The following is a 24,264-nucleotide window of genomic DNA, read 5'->3' as shown; positions in this document are numbered from 1 at the left end:
GGGAGAGTCAGAGAGGACCACAAGAACTTATTAAACGGTTTCTGGATGGTTTGGTGAGTAGGAGCCACTTTACAGAATGGACGATTAACTCACACAAAGGTCATATCGGAGCAGGCAGAGGACAGAGCCTGCAGGCAGGGAGATGAGCAGTTCTGAGGATGCTGAGTGTCAGGGGCAGCTTGTCCTGCTGAAGAAATGAAAAGCCATGCATGAAAGGAGGAGATTTAGGACCTGCTTTGTATCTTCTTAGGAGTCTATGGGCAGAATTTGGAACCAAGAGGACAGAAGTTATCAAGCCTCTTTAAGAGAGGATAACGAGATCAAGTAATTTAAAGGAAGACTGGAAGCAGTGGAGAGAATGCTCCAGTGGGGAATCCAGGGAAAACTGGATATGGAGAGCAAGAGAATGGTTGGTTCATGAATAATTCTGACATTACTGCTTGCCCACTGGCTACAACAATGGCATACTCCCAGACCAAAAGATAAAGGAGAAAATCATTTATGGGCAGGCAGTACGCACTTGGACATTCACTGGTACAGGTACCTTGGAGATGCATAGAGTGTCAATGGAACCATGTAGAGCAGTGGTTCTCAACATTCCTAACACTGTGACCCTTTAATACAGCTGTTCATGTTGTCATAACCCCTCCACCACAAAATTATTTTGTTGCTACTGCATAGCTATAATTTTCCTTCTGTTATGAATTGTAATGTAAATACATGATATAGATGATATTTGATATGTGACACACACCCCCAAGGGGGTCCCGGCCCACAGGTTAGAACCACTGGTTTAGAGGCATCCAGAGAAGCATTATGACCTGATGTTACACCTCTGTCCAGCAGTGGCACAGGAGCAATATGGCCAAAGCTGAAACAGAGGCCTGTGGGAAAGCTGGGAAGGGCAAAGTTGAACATTTAGGAATAGCTGAGGGGTGGAGCTGGATGGGAAGACTGTAATGAAGAAAGCAAACTGAGGAGGAACAATATTCAGAGGAAAATTCAAATGTGAGATCTTACAGTCCAAAGGCAACCCTCCTCTAAAAGAGAGAGGTCACTATTGCCACAAAAGGATAGCTGCTGCCGTATGAAGCTGGCGACATGTTGGTCACTAGTGAAACCAGAATAGGGCCCTCCCTGTATGATCGTGGGGGATAACAGAGACCTGAGTGGACACATGCAGGTCAGGAGCTTGCTCAGTCCATTATGCAGCTCAGGCTATGATAGCAAAGTAAGTAACTTAAGACACAGATATTCACTACCTGCTTTAGAGGCAGGAAGTACAGGGTCATGCCTACAGCGATGTTGTTCAACGAGACTTGTCTCCTTGTCTTTTTTTTTTATTCCATATAATTTTTTATTTATATTTCAAATGATTTCCCCTTTTCTAGCCCCCCACTCCCCAAAAGTGCCGTAAGCCCCCTTCTCTTCCCCTGTCCTCCCAACCCCCCTTCCCACTTCCTAGATGATATTTTGTCCCTGTATCTTTGACCTCTATTTTTATTAAACTCCACTTTCATTCTTTTTGATGTCATGGCTCGATCACCCCCAGCCAGAGCACCAGTTATAGTGAATGAGCATCTACCCATGTGACTTCATTTAACTGCAACCATAATCAATTGTTTTAAGCATTTTGTATTCAGGACTGGAATTGGGCCATTGACATATACAAATTGGGGTAGAATGTAGTTGAGTTCACCTTAGCAGTGTAGTGCTGGAAAGCAGCAGAGAGCAACTAGAACAAGAATTGCTTATCTTAAGAAGAGCAGGAAGAGCCCTGGAGATGTGTGTGGATAAACAGCACCTTCTGGGAGCTTGTTAGAGAGACATAATATGGGCCCCTCCCAGAACTACTGACCCAATAATGCATGATTCAGTTTAGTCACCTGTGTTTAACAAATGGCAAGTCATCATTATGAAATGAGGTCACTTTTTTTTCTGGCAAGCTGATATATGCATACATATATATTTCCATATATATCATTAACATGTGTATTACATATTGATTTGGAGATAGATAGATAGATAGATAGATAGAGTATAATATCATAATAAACCTTGGTTTACTAGGCCTAGGGAAAGTCATTTCAAATAAAGTAAAATGATGGATGAAACAAAGAGAACTCATGACAGGTATTGTGATTGGAAAGACAGTTTTGTGTTAGAAACACTGAGGTTTTGTGCAAGTCAGATAACCACTCTCAACTTAAGTCTACTTACAAATTATCAGTAAGGATCAAGAAAGAAAGAATGAATACATGGAAGGACCCCAGAATCAAGTCTGATACACCCAGACGAAGAAAAAAACTGATAGATTCTTTTGCCATTAAAAAGTGACTTCTACCCCACTGTGTAGACACAGTAACACTATGCTGTTCTAGATACCAAGGCATCAGTCTTCAAAGCCCATTTCCATTGAGCTACTGGGTCCCTATGATTTAGAAGTATATATTTTATATTTTATTTTGCCTTCATCAATCTTTTTGAGCAGTGAGTTACTTGAGACCTGGCCCTTGGAAGATATAAAGCTTGTGCAGAAGGAAGGGACCCACACAGACAGGTGTAGCCTGAAGCAGTTGTCAACCAGAGTCATCCATCACCATGCCTACAGAATAGAGAGCCTTCCCTAATAGTTATTCTAAGAATTGAGTTCATCTAGTCTAGATCTTACAAAAGGGGATGAGGTTTACTAAATATTTAAGGGATTGTAATAATAGTCTCTCTAGCATCCTGACTTAACATTCTTCTAAAGGTATATCTACTGAGGAAAATAAATTTGACTCATACTGAGTTTTATGTGAGGATTTTATTGATTGCAATAAAAGCTGGCAAACATAAGTGATTTCAAACCAAATTTGATTTACCATGTCTTGGACTAATTTCTTAATTAGCAATGAAAGACTTAAATGGAGTTTTAAATTATGTTCTAAGCCAAAACTTTGTAATTTAAATAATGAAACTATGTTTTTATAACATATTAATACTAAAACTGGAAATGGTTCTTTTTCCTGAACACTATACCTTTAAATTCAGACACCCTATTTTCACACTTCATATGGCATTAGTTTTTTGTACACATTTCATTTCTAATATATTTATACCAATTTTCCCTACTATTCCCCAGGTTAAGAATGTGTAATTATAATTTGTAAATGGATGTGTTATTACAGTGAAACATTTATAGGGGGTTGCATTTGTATTGTGTGTTATCTTAAAAACAATGTTTACACTCCTGTCATTTCTTTAAATAACTGTTACATACAAAAGTAATTAATGTGGCCTAAGAAAAATTAATCCTCAAAATTTAAACCTTTAGATTAAAAATAGCAAAAGCAATTAACAGGTATGCACATTTTATGAAAAAATATAGGAATAATAAGATGTAGAGACAAACTATGATATATATTATAATTGTGTTAAATTGCATATGTAATAATATGAATCTCACGGAGAAAAAGGTTTGAAAATCTGACTACTCCATTGCATCTATGAAAAATTTTTTGAGGTTGGTTGTTTGTGTTTTAAGTGCATTTGTCCTAAAGTAATGAAAACATCCTCAACATAAATAAAACTCACAAGTAAAGCTAAGGGAACGGCATTATTAAAAAGGACATTCACGGATCTAGTAGCCGGGCATGGTGGCAGCACACACCTTTAATTCCAGCACTTGGGAGGCCGAGACTGGAGGTCTCTGAGTTCAAGGCCAACCTGGTCTACCGAGCAAGTTCAAAGACATCCCAGGCTATACAGGGAAAAAGGACATTCACATGGCTGTTAAATATAAAGGGCTCAAGGGACAAAGCTCAGGTCAGCATATTGTAATGACCAAAAACTAAAATGATTCACAGATTATCAGACCCTGTCCACCACTCCCTCCTTCTGGGAATGCATAATATAGTTGTTGTTCCTGAGATTCAATATGCAGGTATGATGGAAGTCCTCATCCAGTGTCTACAGGAGATTTTCCTGTTCACTTTGCAGAAGAAAAAGTCACTTCTGGCAAGAGTAGTGATGTTAAGATCTGGAGGCTTAAATAATTTTATAGCAACTCCACTGCTGGTGGGGTTGCAAATTGGTACAACCACTCTGGAAAGCAGTCTGGCGGTTCCTCCGAAAACTGGGCACCTCACTTCCAGAAGATCCTGCTATACCACTCCTGGGCATATACCCAGAGGATTCCCCACCATGTAATAAGGATACATGCTCTACTATGTTCATAGCAGCCCTATTTATAATTGCCAGATGCTGGAAAGAACCCAGGTATCCCTCAACAGAAGAGTGGATACAAAAAATGTGGTATATCTACACAATGGAGTACTATTCAGCCATTAGAAACAATGAATTCATGAAATTCTTAGGCAAATGGATGGAGCTAGAGAACATCATACTAAGTGAGGTAACCCAGACTCAAAAGGTGAATCATGGTATGCACTCACTAATAAGTGGTTATTAACCTAGAAAACTGGAATACCCAAAACATAATCCACACATCAAATGAGATACAAGAAGAAAGCAGGAGTGGTCCCTGGTTCTGGAAAGACTCAGTGAAACAGTATTTGGCAAAACCAGAACGGGGAACTGGGAAGGGGTGGGAGGGAGGACAGGGGAAGAGAAGGGGGCTTACGGGACTTTCGGGGAGTGGGGGGGGGCTAGAAAAGGGGAAATCATTTGAAATGTAAATAAATTATATCGAATAAAAAAAAAAAGATCTGTATCTGACAAGAAAACCTTGACTACTCTGTTTCAGAGGGAAAGAATGAAGGAGACAGAAAGAAGAGAGGGAGGGAGGGGGGAAGGAGGGAAGAGAGGATAGAGGAAGGAGGGAGGAAGAAAGAAGGGAGGGGAAGAAGGGAAAGAAGGAAGGGGAAAGAATGAAGAAGGGAAGAAAGACATTTTCTAGAGCTAGAAAATAGAATAAATGCACTGGGAGGAAATAATATCTCAGTGTATGTGGATAGCACAGGAAATCATCAATGAACCTTAGGACAGTCATGAAAGTCTCTGGATCTAAGAAACAAAAAAATAGATAAAGATGGAAAAAATAATTCAGAGTCCAGAGATTCAAAGGAGCCAGTGTGTGCATGTATGTGTGTGTGTGTGTGTGCTTGTGTATGTGTGTGTGTGCTTGTGTATGTGTGTGTGTGTGTGTGTGCTTGTGTATGTGTGTGTGTGTGTGTGTGTGTGAAAGAGAGAGAGAGAGAGAGATTTCACATTCACAGAAGGAAAAATAAAAGGCAGAAATTTCCCAAAATATAAGGGAACAACAATGTGCAAAAGGAGCTCAATTAATTCCAGGAAGTAGAAAAACAAACATGTCCTAAGATACAGTAGAAACAAGCTGCTGACCACCTCAGAGAACTCTGAAAGTTGCAAAGGAAGAGCGCTATCAGTACAGGGACCCACAGGTCTCTCAGGGGAAAGGGAGAAGCAGTGAGAAACCACTCAAGGTAGGAGAAGTAGTTCTGTCAGTTGATTTTTACACTTGGCAGAAATGCCTTTTAAAAATGAAGGTAAATTAGATGTTTATAAATAAACAAACAAAGTTAAATGCATGCATTACTAAATGAGGTGCCATCCAAGAATGTCTTAGGGTACCTTGAATTGAAACTGAAGTAAAACAATGCCAGGGTAATAAAACACAAGCAACCCAAAATGCAATTCCAAAATACACGGATTAAAAATAACAATAAAATCATTTGAAATGTAAATAAATTATATCGAATAAAAAAAAATTGAACATAAAAAAAAAATAACAATAAATTGTACCTTGCCTTATACACTTCTCATTTTCTATAGAACTTAAAAGACAAAATCATAAACAGCTATAAATCTGTGTAAATGAGTACACAATAAATTTATAAAAATGCCATTTTGACAACAGTATCATAAAGTGGGTAAGGTTAGTTTACAATATTTCATTTGTGATTGAAGTCAGTTTAGAATTAATTTAAGACAGATTATAATTCTATGATATACACAATCCCATTAGTTTAAATGTATAAAATTCATATAAATGAAGATTTGAAACAAAAAAATGATGTCACTACAAAAAATAAATATAGAACAGTCAGAAATAAACAAAAGGGGGAGTAGGAAGTCATAAGATACATAAAATAAGAACCAAAATGCTAAATAACTACAATTATACTAAAATTATCTTTAAATATGAATGAATTAATATTTATACCAAAAGACACAGAGTAAATAACCTGATTAAAAGGCAGGCTTCAACTATATTCTATCTAGATAAAACAAATTTTAGGCTTAGGAAACATAAGAAAACAGCAAAAGAATGGAAAAATACATGTGGTACCAAAAGTAACTAAAAGAAAATAGGAATAGCTACATTAATATCTTAGTAAAAAGGATGAATAGAAAACAGTTGCAAGAGAAAAGGGACAAATGAGATATTGGTGTGCCTCCCCCCACTCTACCTGCCTCCCAAGGAGGCCTGCTATAACCCATGACACACTGCACCACCTGCCTTCCTCCTGGGAGGTCTACTCCAAACCATGACACCCAAGTCAGCCAACACCAGAGACAGCTAGATGGTAAAAGGCAAGTGCAAGAACATAATCAACACATGCCAATGCAATATGCCATTAGAATCTAGCTCTCTTACTATATAACAAGCCCTGGATATCTTAAAATCTCAAAAGCAAGACTGTGACCCTAAATCTCATCTCATGAAGATGATAGAGGTCTTTAAATATGATATAAATAATTCCCTTAAAGAAACACAGGAAAACGCAAACAGGTAGATGCACTAAAGAGGAAACAAACAAATCCCTTAAAGAAATACAGGAAAATACAATAAAGCAGGTGAAGGAAATTAATAAATTGGTCAAATACCTAAAAATGGAAATATAAGTGATAAAGGAAACACCAGGGGAGGCAACCCTGGAGATGGAAAACTTAGGAAAGAGAACAGGAACTACAAACACAAATACCACCAACAGAATACAAGAGATGGAAGAGAGAATCTCAGACAAAGAAGATACCATAGAAGAAATTGATATGTCAAAGAAAATGCCAAATGTAAAAAGCTCCTAACTCAAGATATCCAGGAAATTTGGAACACTATAAAAAGACCAAACTTAAGAGTGATAGGAATAGAAGAGGGTAAAGATTCCCAGTTCAAGGGCCCAGAAATTATCTTCCACAAAATTGTAGAAGAAAACTTCTCTAATCTAAAGACAGAGATGGCTATAAACTTTCAAGAAGCTTACACACCACCAAATATATTGGACCAGAAAAGAAAATCCTCCTGCCACAAAATACTCAAAACACAAAATGTATGTAACAAAGAGAGAATATTAAAAGTTGCAAGGGGAAAAGGCCAAGTATAAAAGCACACCTATGAGAATGACAGCTGATTTCTCAAAAGAGACTCTAAAAGTCAGAAGATCCTGGACAGATGTCTTGTAGGCTCTAAGAAACCACAGATACAAGCCCAGATTATCCTACCAAGCAAAACTTTCAATTACTATAGATGGAGAAACCAAGACATTCCATGAAAAACAAAATTTAAACAGTATCTTTCTACTAATCCATCCCTACTGAGGATACAAGAAGGAAAACTCTGACACAAAGAGGGTAACTACAGCAAAGAAAACACAAGAAATTAATCATCTCACAAAAAACCAAATGAAGAGAAATGTGTGCACATGTACACACACACAACACACACATACACATAAATACACACATACACAGTACCACCTCCAATATTAAAATAACAGGAACTAACAATCATTGGTCATTAATATTTCTCAATGTCAATGGATTTAATTCACCAATAAAAAGACACAAGCTAACAACTAGACATAAACAGGATCCATCATTCCATTGCATACAAGAAACACACTTCAGCAACAAAGATAGACATGTTCTTCAGAGTAAAAGGCTGGAAAAAGATTTTCCAAGCAATGGCTTCACCCAGACCTGGACCTTGCATACTACAATACTGAGCTCTCAGGAAAGATGGTGCTCTAGTGAAATAGTGACAAGGCTGTTATAGATATAACCAATCATTCTTCTGGTATTACTGGGGAGAGGGCCACAAGGCCCCACTTCTAGCTAAAGAGCTTTTTGCAGTGAATGGCTGCTGGAAAAAGGGGAATCAGTTCATTCCAGGGGTGTAGAATGAGGTTGCCAAGTTTCAGTGGATTACTCTGTACCCATATGCATAAGGTCGATACTAATTGGACTCAAAGGGTTAATTTTTTAATTGTAGATGACATAAAGGTGGGCAGGAAAAAGTTGGAGGGAAAATGTGGGGATGATATGACCAATATACACTATATAAATGCAGAAATGAAATTATCAAAGAACAAATAAGATATTGATGTGATTAATTGCAACAGTCATTTCTTCAAAAATGTTACTAAACAGCCAATAAGTATATGAAGAAATGCCCAGCATTACTAATCGTTATATTGGTGAGGACAAGGGGAACTAGAAACTTAATGCTGCTGGTAAAAGATGAGTTATAGATTTTGTGAGAGGCGGTGGTAGCAGTGGTGGCGGCAGCGGCAGCAACTGGTCCAGCGGAAGGGCTATCAGCAGCGGAACCAAGGTGACAGGATTCAGGCAGGCCTTGTGCCCATGACCACTGACGTTTACTGGCCAGCTGGGCTGCAAGCAGTGGCAGATTTACAGTGCCTTTCACCCCACAGAAGCTACATCAGAACTCTGCCTTCCGCCAGTCAGTTAAGAGAGTCTCTCCGCCATCTTGGATCTCTGGTGCCAGAGAAATCAGACAGACTGAGGTATGCAAATATAACCCAAGGCCAACTTCGCAGGGGTCTAAGCCCAATGGACGTTGGCCTGCACCCAGGCCCAGGGCTGTTCAGGGGGCCATCTGTGTGCAAACCCAGCCAGGAGGTTGTTTGTCCAGCCCAGTACACACTCCACCATTTTCACTACGGGATGCCAGAGAGTTCTAGCAGGCAAAGTCAGCTAAGAGTCATAGCCCTAGGCTAACATACCATGGGTCTTAAGACGGACAGGCCTTGGACTGACCCCAGGCCCTGGGTTGCTCGGGGGGCCATCTGTGTGCCAACCCGGCCAGGAGGTTGTTAGCCTAGCAGACTCTCCTGGCACTTTCAGGGAGCACGCACATGCCCGCCATCCTGGCCACCTGACAGAACCAATTAACAGTCATAGCCCAAGGGGAACTTTGCTCAGGCCTTAGCCTGCCAGGCTTTTGCCTAGACTCAGGGCCTCAGCAGGTAGGCTAGCCTTGTGTGCACCAACCCGGTTGGGAGATAGGCTGCCCAGCAGACTTACCAGCACTCTGAAAAGGTCCCACAGCAGGATAGACCATCTGCACTCACTGAAGGAGCAAATGGGCACCACCTGGTTCACACAGACAACTTGGGGCAAGGCACACTAGGGCTGCAAGGACACCCAAGAGGAGGGCAGCGCATTAGCAATCTGTAACAGGGGAAACCCAGCAATCCAGTGTTGCAGAAATAGCCATATAGCCACACAGGAGGCACAAATACCAGCCAGAGACAAGACCAACTAACACCAGAAATAACAAGATGGCAAAGGGCAAACGCAAGAATGCTACTAACAGAAACCTAGGCAATATGGCAGCATCTGAACTAAACTCTTCAACATCAGCAAGTCCTGATTATGCAAACACACCAGAAAAAAAAAGATTTGTATTTAAAATCCACTGTTCATGACGCTGCTAGAAGAACACAAAAAGGACATAAATGAATCTCTTAAAGAAATACAGGGGAACAAGAATAAGCTAGAAACCCATATAATGGAAACACAAAAATCACTTAAAGAAATTCAGGAGAATAAGGCTCAAGAGATAGATGCCAATAAAGAAGAAACATACACACACAAAAAAAAACTTAAAGAAATGCAGGAGAAAGTGAGTCAAACAGCAGAAGTCATGAAAGAGGAAACACAAAAATCTCTTAAAGAATTACAGGAAAACACACAAACAAGCAAGTGAAGGAGCTAAGCAAAACCATACAGGATCTAAAATCAGAAGTAGAAACACCTAAGAAATCACAAAGGGAGACAACTTTGGCAATAGAAAACCTTGAGAAGAAATCAGGGGCCATAGATGCAAATATCAATAACAGAATACAAGAGATGAAAGAAAGAATCTCAGATGCCGAAGATACCATAGAAACCATTGATACAACTGTCAAAGAAAATGCAAAATGTAAAAAGCTTGTATCCCAGAACATCCAGGAAATCCAGGACACAATGGGAAGATGAAACCTAAGAATTATAGGTATAGATGAGAGTGAAGGTTTACAGCTGAAAGGGCCAGCAAATATCTTCAACAAAATTATGGAAGAAAATGTTCCCAACTTAAAGAGAGAGATGCCCATGAATATACAAGAAGCCTACAGAACTCCAAACAGACTGGATCTGAGCAGAAATAACTCTTGTCACATAATAATCAAAACCCCAAATGTACTAAACAAAAAAAGAATATTAAAGGCAGCAAGAGAAAAAGGCCAAGTAACATATACAGGAAGACCTATCAGAATCACACCAGACTTCTCACCAGAGACCATGAAAGCTAGAAGATCCTGGGCAGATCTCATGCAGAATATAAGAGAAAACAAATATCAGCCAAGACTACTATACCCAGCAAAACTCTCAACCACAATAGATGGAGAAACCAAGATATTCCATGACAAAACCAAATTTACACAATATCTTTCTACAAACCCAGCTCTATAAAGAATAATAGGAGGGAAACTCCAATACAAGGAGGGAAACGACACCCTGGAAAAAGCAAGATAGTTACCTTCTTTCATCAAACCCAAAAGAAGATAACCACTCAAATATAAAGATAACATCGAAAGTGACAGGAAGTAATAATCACTATTCCTTAATATCTTTTAACGTCAAAGGACTCAACTCCCCAATAAAAAGACATAGACTAACAGACTGGATAAGGAAACAGGACCCTACATTTTGCTGCATACAGGAAACACACCTAAATGTCAAAGACAAAAACTACCTTAGAGTAAAAGGCTGGAAGACAATTTTACAAGCCAATGGTCTCAGGAAACAACCCTGAGTAGCCATTCTAATATCCGATAAAATTGACTTTCAACCTAAAGTCATCAAAAGAGATACAGAAGGACACTTCTTGCTGGTCAAAGGAAAAATCCACCAAGAAGAATTTTCAATTCTGAACATCTATGCGCCAAATGCAAGGGCACCCTCATTTGTAAAAGAAACTTTACTAAAGCTCAAAGCACACATTGCACCTAACACAATAATTGTGGGGGACTTCAACACTCCACTCTCCTTAATGGACCGATCAGGAAAACAGAAACTAAACAGGGACACAATAAAATCAACTGAAGCTTTGGACAAATTGGACTTGACTGATATTTATAGAACATTTCACCCTAAAACAAAAGAATATACCTTTTTCTCAGCACCTCATGGTACCTTCTCCAAAATCGACCATATAATTGGTCACAAGACAGACCTCAACAAATACAAAAAGATCAAACTAATCCCATGCCTCCTATTGGATCACTATGGAGTAAGAGTGGTCTTCAATGGCAACAAAAACAACAGAAAGCCCACATACACATGGAGGCTGAATAATAATCTACTCAATGACACCTTGGCCAAAGAAGAAATAAAGAAAGAAATCAGAGACTTTTTAGAATTTAATGAAAATGAAGGCACAACATACCCAATTCTTTGGGACACAATGAAAGCAGTGCAAAGAGGAAAACTCATAGCCCTGAGTGCCTCCAAAAAGAAAATGGAGAGTGAATACACTAGCAGCTTAAAGACACACCTGAAAGCCCTGGAAAAAAAAAGAAGCCAATTCCCCCAGGAGGAGTAGAAGACAGGAAATCATCAAACTCAGGGTTGAAATCAGTCAAGTGGAAACAAAGAGAACCATACAAAGAATCAACAAATCCAGAAGCTGTTTTTTTGAGAAAATCAACAAGATAGATAGACCCTTAGCCAGACTGACCAAAGGGCAGAGAGAAAGTATCCAAATGAACAAAATTAGAAATGAAAAGGGGGATATAACAACAGAAACTGAGGAAATTCAAAAAATCATCAGATCCTACTACAAAAACCTATACTCAACACAACTGGAAAATCTGGAAGAAATGGACAATTTCCTAGACAGATACCAAATACCAAAATTAAATCAGGACCAAATAGATCATCTAAACATTCCCATAACCCCTAAAGAAATAGAAGGAGTCATAGAAAGCCTTCCAACCCAAAAAAACATAGGACCAGATGGCTTCAGTGCAGAATTCTATCAGACCTTCAAAGAAGACCTAACACCAATACTCTTCAAACTATTCCACAAAATAGAAACAGAAGGAACATTACCCAGTTCCTTCTATGAAGCCACAATTATGCCGATACCAAAACCAGACAAAGATCCAACAAAGAAAGAGAACTTCAGACCAATTTCCCTTATGAACATCGATGCAAAAATACTCAATAAAATTCTTGCCAACCGAATCCAAGAACACATAAAAAGGATCATCCACCATGATCAAGTAGGCTTTATTCCAAGGATGCAGGGTTGGTTCAATATGCGGAAATCCATCAATGCAATCCACTGCATAAACAAACTCAAAGAAAAAAAACACATGGTCATTTCATTGAATGCTGAAGAAGCACTTGAGAAAACTCAGCATCCTTTCATGCTTAAAGTCTTGGAAAGAACAGGAATTCAAGGCCCATACCTAAACATAGTAAAAGCAATATACAGCAAACAGGTAGCCAGCATCACACTAATGGAGAGAAACTTGAAGCAATCCCACTAAAATCAGGGACTAGACAGGGCTGCCCACTTTTTCCTTATCTTTTCAATATTGTACTTGAGTACTAGCTCGGGCAATTAGACAACATAAGGAGGTCAAAGGGATACAAATTGGAAAGGAAGAAGTCAAACTCTCATTATTTGCAGATGATATGGTAGTCTAACTAAGTGACCTAAAAACTCCACTAGAGAACTCCTACAGCTGATAAACAACTTCAGCAAAGTGGCGGGTTATAAAATCAACTCAGGCAAATCAGTGGCCTTCCTATACTCAAAGGATAAACAGGCTGAGAAAGAAATTAGGGAAATAACACCATTCACAATAGCCACAAACAGTATAAAGTATCTTGGGGTGACTCTTACCAAACATGTGAAAGATCTGTATGACAAGAACTTCAAGACTCTGAAGAAGGAAATAGAAGAAGACTTCAAAAAATGGAAAAATCTCCCGTGCTCATGGATCGGCAGGATTAATATAGATTAAATGGCCATTTTGCCAAAAACAATATACAGATTCAATGCAATACCCATCAAAATCCCAACTCAATTCTTCAAAGAGTTAGAAAGAGCAATTCTCAAATTCATCTGGAATAACAAAAAACCCAGGATAGCTAAAACTCTTTTCAACAACAAAAGAAATTCTAGGGGAATCAGTATCCCTGACCTCAAGCAATATTACTGAGCAATAGTGTTAAAAACTGCATGGTATTGGTACAGTGACAGGCAGGAGGATCAGTGGAACAGGATTGAAGATCCAGAAATGAACCCACACACCTATGGCCATTTGATCCTCGACAAAGAGGCTGAAAACATCCAATGGAAAAAAGATAGCCTTTTCAACAAATGGTGCTGGTTCAACTGGAGGTCAGCATGCAGGAGAATGCGAATTGATCCATCCTTGTCTCCTTGTACTAAGTTCAGCTCCAAATGGATCAAGGACCTCCACATAAAGCCAGACACTCTGAAGCTAATAGAAAAGAAACTGGGGAAGAGCTTTGAGGACATCGGTACAGGGGGAAAGTTTCTGAACAGATCACCAATAGCGTATGCTCTAAGAGCAAGAATTGACAAATGGGACCTCATAAAATTACAAAGTTTCTGTAAGGCAAAGGACACCATCAAAAGGACAAATTGGCAACCAACAAATTGGGAAAAGATCTTCACCAACCCTACATCAGATAGAGGGCTAATATCCAATATATACAAAGAACTCAAGAAGTTAGACCCCAGAAAACCAAATAACCCTATTAAAAAATGTGGTACAGAGTTAAACAAAGAATTCTCACCTGAAGAACTTCAGATGGCGGAGAAACATCTTTAAAAATGCTCAACTTCACTAGTCATCAGGGAAATGCAAATCAAAACAACCCTGAGATTTCACCTTACACCAGTCAGTATGGCTAAGATTAAAAACTCAGGAGACAGCAGGTGTTGGCAAGGATGTGGAGAAAGAACACTCCTCCACTACTGGTTGGGTTGCAAATTGGTACAACCACTCTGGGAATTAGTTTGGTGGTTCCTCAGAAAAGTGCGCCTGTCACTTCCAAAAGATCCTGCTATACCACTCTGGGCATATACCCAGAGGATTCCCCAGCATGTAATAAGGATATATGCTCCACTATGTTCATAGCAGCCCTATTTATAATAGCCAGAAGCTAGAAAGAACCCAGGTATCCCTCAACAGAAGAATGGATGCAAAAAAATGTGGTATATATACACAATGGAGTACTATTCAGCCATTAGAAACAATCAATTCATGAAATTCTTAGGCAAATGAATGGAGCTGGAGAACATCATACTAAGTGAGGTAACCCAGTCTCAAAAGATCAATCATGGTTTGCACTCACTAATAAGTGGATATTAGCCTGGAAAACTGGAATACCCAAAACGTAATCCACACATCAAATGAGGTACAAGAAGAACGGAGGAGTGGCCCCTGGTTCTGGAAAGACTCAGTGTAGCAGTATAAGGCAAAACCAGAACAGGGAAGTGGGAAAGGGTGGGTGGAAGTACAGGGGGAGGGAAGAGGGCTTATGTGACTTTCCGGGAGTGGGGGACCAGAAAAGGGGTAATCATTTGAAATATAAATAAAAAATATATCAAATAAAATAAAAAAACAAAAAGTTGGCAAACTCCAAAAAAAAAAAAAATGAGGTATAGACAGATAAAAGTCTGTCTCTAATGGTTAGGCATGTGATCCAGCAATTCCATTCATAGGTATCTACTTAAAAGTACATACTCACCAAACATTAGTTTTAGGGCCATATTCTAATGGCAAAAGAAAAATTGGAAACAAACCAAGATTTTATTAACTGATAAATAGACAGAAGAACATGTTATCAACATGTAATTGGAGTTTTACTTGGCAACTAAAAGAAAAATGTGTCCATAGAAGCTCGTCGCAAGGACAGCTATATCCTTCATCCACATAAAATGTCAGCAGTCGGCTAATATAGAATGATAAGACATATGCTTGAGGTCTCTTAAGGTTAAAGTGATGGGAATCCTGCAGAGTGATGGATAAGTGACATAAAGGTCTGTTTGAAGTATAACAGTCCAAAGTTGAGTGTTAATGGATGCCCATGAATAACAAGACATTAAATTGCATATTTTAAATGGGTAAATTGTGGGTAATAAAAATTATATCTCAATAATACATTATATTCAGTAGACATGTTTGAGACAATTGTTAGTTAAATGCAAATTAACACCATAGTTAGAAACCAACTGAACGTCAATTTTGACAGCCATTGTATGTGTCTTATACCTGGTATTACCAAGAGAAGAAGAAATGAGACATTTGTAAGATCCATACAGTACTGGGGAGACTCTGCTATTCAATTACCAACTCAGTTTTAGTTCTTGTGATTTATCCTGCAGTGTAGGGGTCTGCGTCCTCGAAATCTGAAGTTTCTGAAGAAGAGGTGTCACCCTTTATATCTCTAGACCCAGGATCCATGTGTACTGGTGAATTGTTGCTAACATGTGATAGAAAATGTACTGAAGTAGAACCACAGTCTGTCCTATGAAAACCAAGCCTGGCTTCTGCCCACCTCCTGATAGTTGCCCAAAGAAGCCCCATAGAATATAAATCTAGCTGAAATGCAACCGTGAACCTGCAGCAGCAACACATGTGAACAACGCTGGTCAAATTCAAGGCTGTGTGCAAAGTCCATGACACAGGGTTATGAACATAGGTTTCATCTTTGGTGCTCCATAAGTCACACAAACCCATTATTAGTAGCATACAGCTACCCCTGATAAATATGCCATGAATTAAATAGCTTTGGTCTGGTATGGTAAACCCAGATAAGCAAGGCTCAGTATGCTAATTGTATATACTGAGAAATTTTCTGATAAGTGAGTCATGTTTCAGAAAAGTCTTGGCTCTTACAAGCCAGAATATAAACCAACTCTGATGTAAATTTTCTCAGGGTGATCAGACCTCCTACTTCCGCCACATCATGAAGCATTTGCTATTCTTCCCTTTAAAAAACCGACGATAAATGAGGTTGGTAGCCTTTTGCCTTAAAGAGAAATGCAAAAGGCTACACTACTTACTGTGGCAAGGAGACAGTCTTACAGGTCTGTCATTCTGAGGCTCTGCTTTGTTGTCGGGAGTGATAGAAGACTTTTTGTTGGTATCTTGCAGAAGCATCAAAAACACCTTTTGAGAATTAAGAGGAAATACATATATTTTACATCTTCACAAATTACACTTATTTGTACTTTTTTGTCTCAATCACCCATTAGGAATAACAACACACATAAAATACACCCTGTGTTTTATTGTTCATTTAATTAGTGTAACTCTAAGAATGAATGTCCCTCGGGAATTCTGATATACCATGTCACTAAGGCAGGTAAGTTGTAACTTATTGATGCTACTATTAAGTTAGAGCTTGAAGAAAACCAAGCATGACATGTTTAAACCCTGAGATAATCTCAAATCAACAAAAATATGATGAAGGGAAAAGAGTATGAGCCAAGACAGTGGGACCTGTGGTGTGCTGGGGGCAATGAAACCTTTGGCTGCATTTGAAGACCTGGGGGACACAGGAAGAGCTGAACTAAGACCTCCAATGCACATCAAGGAGCATTCATCTAAGAGGGGTGGTTTAGCCCCACTCCAGAAGTCAAAGATACTAAGCCACGTAGCAGTGTCCCTCTATGAAGAGGGCACAGGCTCTCTCGTTGACAGGGCTGGGACAATTTGTGACCACGGACACAGGGCTCACACCAGGCTATGAGAATATTGCATCTGTAAAGCCAGTGATGAGCAATCTCCATGAATGGTAGATTCTGACTGAAAAGACTTTGAACATAGCTTGGATGCATGCACTATCTGTGCTATCATGATGTCTGTAACCAAAATTCACTGCTAAGAGAAACACAGTAATGTCTATGTAGTTGTCATATACATATGCTTTAATCCCTTCCATCTCTGGACATATCTACCACAAAACCATCCACAGAGATCCAGATCCCTCTGGCTCTGGCCACACTTCCAGGGTCTTAGCCCAACAACTAGCTCACGTTCAGCATGTCCACTCTCTTTCTGAACTTTTGACTTAAACAACATCATGAGTCCTTTAAAAAACACAAAGAGTCATGAATTGGTCAACTTGTTCCTAGTCTGACCCTTTCCATGGGGGAAAACACAGGGAGAGGGCCCCAGAGACTGAAGCAGAAAGCAAGTGAACCCTAGGGAAAGGCTTATTCTCTCTCTTCATGTGCTTAATTAGCTCGGACAGAATCCTACTGAGTAAAAGCTGTATCTTCCACATTGGTCATGGTCAGGAGGTTTTGTTAGATCTTAGGTAGTTCTCTCCTTTGAAAAATAAATACTACTGAATCCCAGCAAGATCTCCAAGGAAAGCTGCAACTTTCATCCCACTACAAATAAAAACAGTGCTGACAATAACTTAGAATAACACAGGGCATATATGCCGGCCATACATCCCCTGAATACATTAGTTCATCACTGTGTGACTTGGTTTCTTGGTGAACTAAATGGTAATAATAAAACAGGTTATAGAACCAGTGAATGCAATAAATGTGTTTTTCAGAGAGACTGATGTGAACCCTGCCTGGCATGTAACAAGCTCATGCTATCGCATCCTGACTTGCCAGAGGACACCCGGACACGATAGGCTTCATTATGTAATTCTCAAATCAATCTAATAAGATAAGCACTGCTATCCCCACTGCAGATGAAGGCTTGGAGTATTAGCATGATAATCATTCGCTCAGCACATACACACAGAATGAAATTAGAAACAAGAGTGTGAGTTGAGAATTATCCACCAAATGAGAAATTGCCTGAGTTTTATTTTAAAAGAAAATTTTATTTGATGGTTGGCCAAAAATAACTATATCATGAAGCATATTTTTATTTCAATAAGTACATTTTACAACAGTCTTTATGCCTTGTTTTTAAGCTCCCATCTCTTATACACACACACACACACACACACACACACACACAAACCTATGCAGATGGATATGTGTGTGTCTAAGACTGTGAACATATACATGTCTGTTGTTTGTATGTTTGTACATATTGGAGAAAGAAGCAGAATAAGACATGGGTTTTCCTGAATCAATATCAAAGGGCAGGAGGGTATATGAACAGAACAATTAGCACACAGCCAGCAGATTCTGGGTGCTGTGTGCCCAGTGTTTCTACAGCTCATGAGTATGCAAGGCAAACAACAAATCCAAGATCATAAGGAAGAGAGGAGTGCCATCTAGTGTTGACTCTCCTTAGCTGCAGGCACACTGACCAAGGGTTTCAGGGACTAAAATGTCAAAGGACACCAAGGGACAGAACAGAAGGGTCACATTTCTCAAAAACAACTTGAAACTCAATTCCATAGGCAAATGTCTAGGCTCCTGGTGTGCACCTGCTTTTGCAGTTTGGATCTGTAAACTCTATGCTAAATAGAAGCAGTCGCTCTCCTGTTGCAAGCCTCCCTTTTGGAACAGTCTCATATAACCCAAACATCTAGAACAGGATGGAAATGGTCAGGGTTTAATAAAACAAAATATATGAAAAAGGATTCTAACATTCCACTAGGTTTTGGAACTGTAAGTCCCCATTTTCAACTCAAAGTATTCCTTATCATTTGACAGAGATTGTCTACAAAAGATAATTTTGTTTTATCTCTTTATTTATGTTGAGATGTAAACTACTGTAAAAATTCTCATTATTGGTAAAATTACAAAAGGCCTTCTGCTATAAACACCCCTACAAAATGGCTATAAAGGAGGTATGAGTGCATGCATAGGACATCATCTGATAGAGTTGACCATCTAATATCCCAGGCACATTTTCTAGTCTATGAAGCATCTTGTATTGGTACACTTTGCATAGAAGACCATCACATCCGTGTACCTCGTCCTGTTCTTTGGATGTCTTTCTATCACTTGTAGATGGAAAGTGGCCAGTTCAAATGGGACAAATATTGCCCACACCTCTCTGTCCTTATACAAAGGGTTGGCTAATCCTCTCTAATATTATCTAATATTTTGCATCTCACAAAGATTACTTCAGGCATCTCAAGTAAACAAATCTTCACAACTGTGCACACTGCTCCTGTTGTTATTCAAACAAAATGAATAGATGTGAAATATGTTATGTTGAGGTTAAAACCCAAAGGTACTAAGTTGCAAGGAAATAAATGAACAGAATATAGCTTTAAATGCAATGGCTAGGGATTTCTGTCCTTTTCTCTTTTATTTATTTTTCTGTGAAAAATAAATTCAACAGTTGAGGGATTCTTCATTTGGAAACTTATGTCTCCTTAATTAAGAGAAGCTTCAGGGTGTAAGCCTGCTACCATAGCCTGGTGTCATCTGTACACTGATAGTGCTATCAATCCCTTGGGCTGGAGGGCAGTGGTTCATTGGCTGTGCTCTCTGTTTAAAGGGTACTGGCAAATAGTGTCTGACCCCAGGCACAATCCACTCTCAAAGTGTCAGTGTGATGGACTATACCCAGATATGGTCAGCCTACCCTGCCTTTGGCAGGTGCTACAGAAACTGATGAGGCTGACCTGCCTTCTAATGACAACAGAGTTGGGCTGACTGATGACAGTGGCGAAGATGGAGTTGCCAAGCTTTAACTAAATACAGCATGGCCTGTATTTTGTTTCAGTTTCTCCTAAATGATACAGTTTTGCTTCTCTTTGTGTGTGTGTGTGTGTGTGTGTGTGTGTGTGTGTGTGTGTGTAAAGATCTCAGATAAACAAGACACAAGTGCTACTAGGAATTTCTCCCAGATGCAGGGCTCTGGCCAAGGCGCCTCTATTGTATCATGTAGTGCCTCCTTCGTAGCACTCCATGAGATGCACCCAGGAGCACACTATCATCATAAAGAAGTGCCACTGCTCTGGGGTGACTGCCTCGTCATATCAACCACAGGCTTGGAAACCTAGGACGGCACATCCATTACCTCATGAGTTTGTAGGTCATAGTATCAAATGAGATTCATGAACCCCAACCCATGAAGAACATACTCTCTTGTCTCCATGCCTTGGTCGGAAGCTCCATGCTCCATTTTCGACGCTGCTGTATTATGATATCAGTGTTTCCCATCTGAGCATGCTGTAACCATCTAGTACAGACCTGTCTTCTTACATTAGTTCCACCCAGAAAATAGAGGTGTTGCTCCTCATCCTCAGTTCCACAAAGTGACATTTACAGTCCAGAAATTAAGATGTGACCATTCGAGGAGATTCATTATTTGTCTTATCACACCATCAGAACATGTTTAAACAAAGGCCGTTGACTTAGATATCCTGAAAACAGTGAATGACATCGCACAGTGTAGTAGATGCCATCACGCAGCACACAAAAGCTCTGATTCCTGACAGTAGAAAATGCAATGCCTTCCCTGGCTCATCTGTACAGGGCAGTGGATTTGATAGGTTACATAAGGTATAAAAAATTAATTCTAATTCAGACTCGTGCTCTCCAGCACTCGAAAATGACTCTTTTTTTTAAAAAAAAAATATTTATTATGATATCTAAGTACACTGTCTCCAGACACACCAGAATAGGGTGTCAGATCTCATTACAGATGGTTGTGAGCCACCATGTGGTTGCTGGATTTGAACTCGGGACCTTTGGAAGAGCAGTCAGTATTCTTAAACACTGAGCCATCTCTCCAGCCCCACAAACGACTCTTAATGAAGTAAAAGTGTCAAGTATGGGCTCCAGGGCTCCAACCTGATGGACTGAAACCACAATATTTAAATCACAGGTAGCAACCAGAAGTGCTTGACCTTGAGAGTTTTAAATTATGAAGACTTAAGTACAAAACTGAAGCCACCTCAAAATAATAACTAGGTTGTATGTTGATGAAAATAAACAAGGGAATGGAAGAAAGGAGAGGAAAGAAAAGGGAAGAGAAGGAGGGAAGGATGAAAAGTGGGAGGAAGGGAGGGGGAGGGAGATAGAGAGAGAGAAAATGAGAACACATTCCCAAGAAATCTAAAACCTTCTGACAAAAAAAAAAAAAAAAAAAAAAAAAAAAAAAAAAAAAAAAAAAAAACCTTCTGACTTCTCTGCCTTCCTCTCTTTCTTCTGCTGATTTGGGGGGGGGGGCACATTAATATATAACTTCAATTTCATATAATGTTGGATATTAGATAGATAGACAGACAGACAGATAGATAGTATATACTGGAGTTGGAGCCAGGCAGGATCTCTCAAGAAGCCTCTGTGCAGGTAACCTGGAGGTCAGAGGAAATGGGAGAACATCAAAGACAAGAATCAAGTTTCTCACTATTAATCAGATAAGACAGAAACAATCACAGAGGAAATATGAATGAATGCTTATTATTAAGGAGAACTGAGCTCTTTAAATTCAATATTTAGGCAGGACTAAAAGAAAAAATGTCATGCTTTATTCAAGAAAGAACCTAAGGCCACCAACTACCTCTCTCCTTTTTATTAGATAATTGCTTTATTTACGTTTCAATTGGTATCCCCTTTCCACATTACCCCTCAAAAAAAAAACCCTCCTCTCCCAGCTGAACCCTCCTCCACCAGCTCCCTCCCTCCCAATTTTCTGACTTGCATTCCCCTATTCTGCAGACTTGAGCCTTCACAGGACCAATGGCCCCTCCACTCATTGTGGTCTAAAATGGTCATCTGCTACATATGTAACTGGAGCCATGGGTTCCTCCATGTGTACTCTAACAGAAATTATGAACTAAATATATTTAACAGATATCTATAGACCATTTTACTCGAAAATAAAAGAATATACCTTCTCAGCACCTCATGGTACTTCTCCAAAATTGACTATATACTCGGTCACAAAACAGACTTCAGCAGATATAAGAAAACTGAAATAATTCCATTCACCCTATCAGATCACCATGGACTAAGGCTGGTCTTCAATAACAACAAAAACAGCAAAAAGCCCACATACACATATAAACTGAACAACATTCTACTCAACACCACTTTCTTCCTTGGTCAAGGAAGAAAGAAAGAAATTAAAGAATTTAATGAAAATGAAGGCACAGCATACCCAAACTTATGGGACACAATGAAAGCAGTGCTAAGAGGAAAACTCACAGCTCTGAGTACCTCCAAAAAGAAACTGGAAAGAGCATACACTACCAGCTTAATAGCACAGCTGAAGGCTCTAAAACAAAAAGAAGCAAATACACCAAGAGGGGTAAACGGCAGGAAATAGTCAAACTCAGGGCTAAAATCAACCAAGTAGAAACAAAAAGAACTATACAAAAAATAAATCAAACCAAAAAAAAAAAAAATCAAACAAACCAGGAGCTAGTTCTTTGAAAAAACCAACAAGATAAATAAACCCTTAGCCAAACTGACCAGAGGGCACAGAGACAGTATCCAAATCAGCAAAATCAGAAATGAAAAGGGAGACATAACAACAGATACTGAGGAAATCCACCAACTACCTCTCTATCAATAACTGGACCAACCAGGACTTTTTGGAATATTGGCCCTACTGAGTCACCATAATGTGATGGGGGAGCAGCTTCCTTGCCAGAAAGTAAAATCTCTTCATAGGAGGACTATTAGAAGATGCAAAAGGCAGTGTGAAGGACCTGTCACTACCATGGCTAGTATGGTTTAAGCATCAAAGTAAGAAATCATAGAAAAGAATGAATAGGAAAGGAAGAGTGGGGTAGAATCCATGAGTCACCACTGGTCTAAATGGAGAATTCATCAAAGGGATGGCTAAGCATGGACAAGAAACAGAATTGAGAAGACAACCAAGGGAAAGTTCCCTAATGATAGATAATTCAGACAGGGAACTTTGGAAGCTGCCAAAAATTGCAGTAGTGGAAAACAGAAGGCGGGGAGTCTTAAAGTACGTCCTAAAAAAAAAAAAAAAAAAAAAAAAAAAAAAAAAAAAAAAAAAAAATATTCACTTTTTCTTTTTTTTTTAATTAGACATATTCTTTATTTACATTTCACATTATTTCCCCTTTTGTGGTCCCCTCCCCATGAAATTCCCATAAACCATCTCCCCTCTCCCTTTCCCTAATCAACACCCTCCTGCTTCCCTGTCCTGGTATTCTCATACACTGCTGCATCGAACCTTTCCAGGACCAGGGGCCTCTCCTCCTTTTGATGTCCAACAAAGCCATCCTCTGCTGCCTATGCATCTGGAGCCACGGGTAACACCATGTGTACTATCTGGTTGATGTTTTTGTCCCTGGAAGCTCTGGGAGTAGTAGGTGGCTCATATAGTTGTTCCTCCTATAGTGCTGCAAACCCCCTTCAGAATCTTGGGTCCTTTCTCTAGCTCCCCCATTGGAGACCCTGTGCTCACTTCAATGGCTAGCTGAGAGTGTCCCCCTCTGTATTTGTCATGCACTAGCAGATCCTCCCAAGTGACAGCTATATCCAGCTCCAGTCAGTGAGTACTTGTAAGCATCAATAATAGTGTCTGGGTTATGGGATGGATAACTAGGTGAGGTAATCTCTAAAGTCTACCATAATGTGATATGGTCTTTCCTTCAGCCTCTGCTCTACCCTTTGTCTCTGTATCTCCTTCTGTGGGTATTTTGTTCCCCCTTCTAAGAAGGACCAGAGTATCCATACTTTGTTCTTCGTTATTCTTGGGAATCATTTGATATGTGAATTGTGTCTTGAGTATTCTGAGCTCCTGGGATAATATCCACTTATCAGTAAGTGCATACAATGTGTATTCTTTTGTGATTGGCTTACCTCAGTTAGGATGATATTTTCCAGTTCCACCCATTTACCTAAGAATTTCATGAATTAATTGTTTTTAATAGCTGAGTAGTAGTCCATTGTGTAAATATACCATATTTTCTGTATCCATTCCTCTGTTGAGGGACATCTGGGTTCTTTCCAGCTTCTGGCTATTATAAATAGGGTTGCTATGAACATAGTGGAGCATGTGTACTTATTACATGCTGGAGAATCCTCTGGGTATATGC

At 39.4% G+C, this 24,264-nt stretch overlaps 1 protein-coding gene across 1 annotated transcript in view; it reads right to left on the bottom strand.

The window, feature by feature from the left end:
* Abca13 (ATP binding cassette subfamily A member 13) overlaps positions 1–24,264 on the bottom strand; it is a 450,643-nt gene that overhangs the window by 211,645 nt on the left and 214,734 nt on the right. Inside the window, exons 36-37 of the mRNA XM_052199718.1 lie at positions 17,762–17,811; positions 16,364–16,469 (exon numbers count right to left, since the gene is read on the bottom strand). Coding sequence (XP_052055678.1) covers positions 16,364–16,469; positions 17,762–17,811 — 156 coding nt within the window. The remainder of the gene's footprint in view (positions 1–16,363; positions 16,470–17,761; positions 17,812–24,264) is intronic.

The sequence above is a fragment of the Apodemus sylvaticus genome, chromosome 11, assembly GCF_947179515.1.
Source record: "Apodemus sylvaticus chromosome 11, mApoSyl1.1, whole genome shotgun sequence".
Taxonomy (NCBI): Eukaryota; Metazoa; Chordata; class Mammalia; order Rodentia; family Muridae; genus Apodemus; species Apodemus sylvaticus.
Note: the sequence above shows the minus strand (reverse complement) of the source record. Positions and strands in the feature narration are given on the sequence as shown.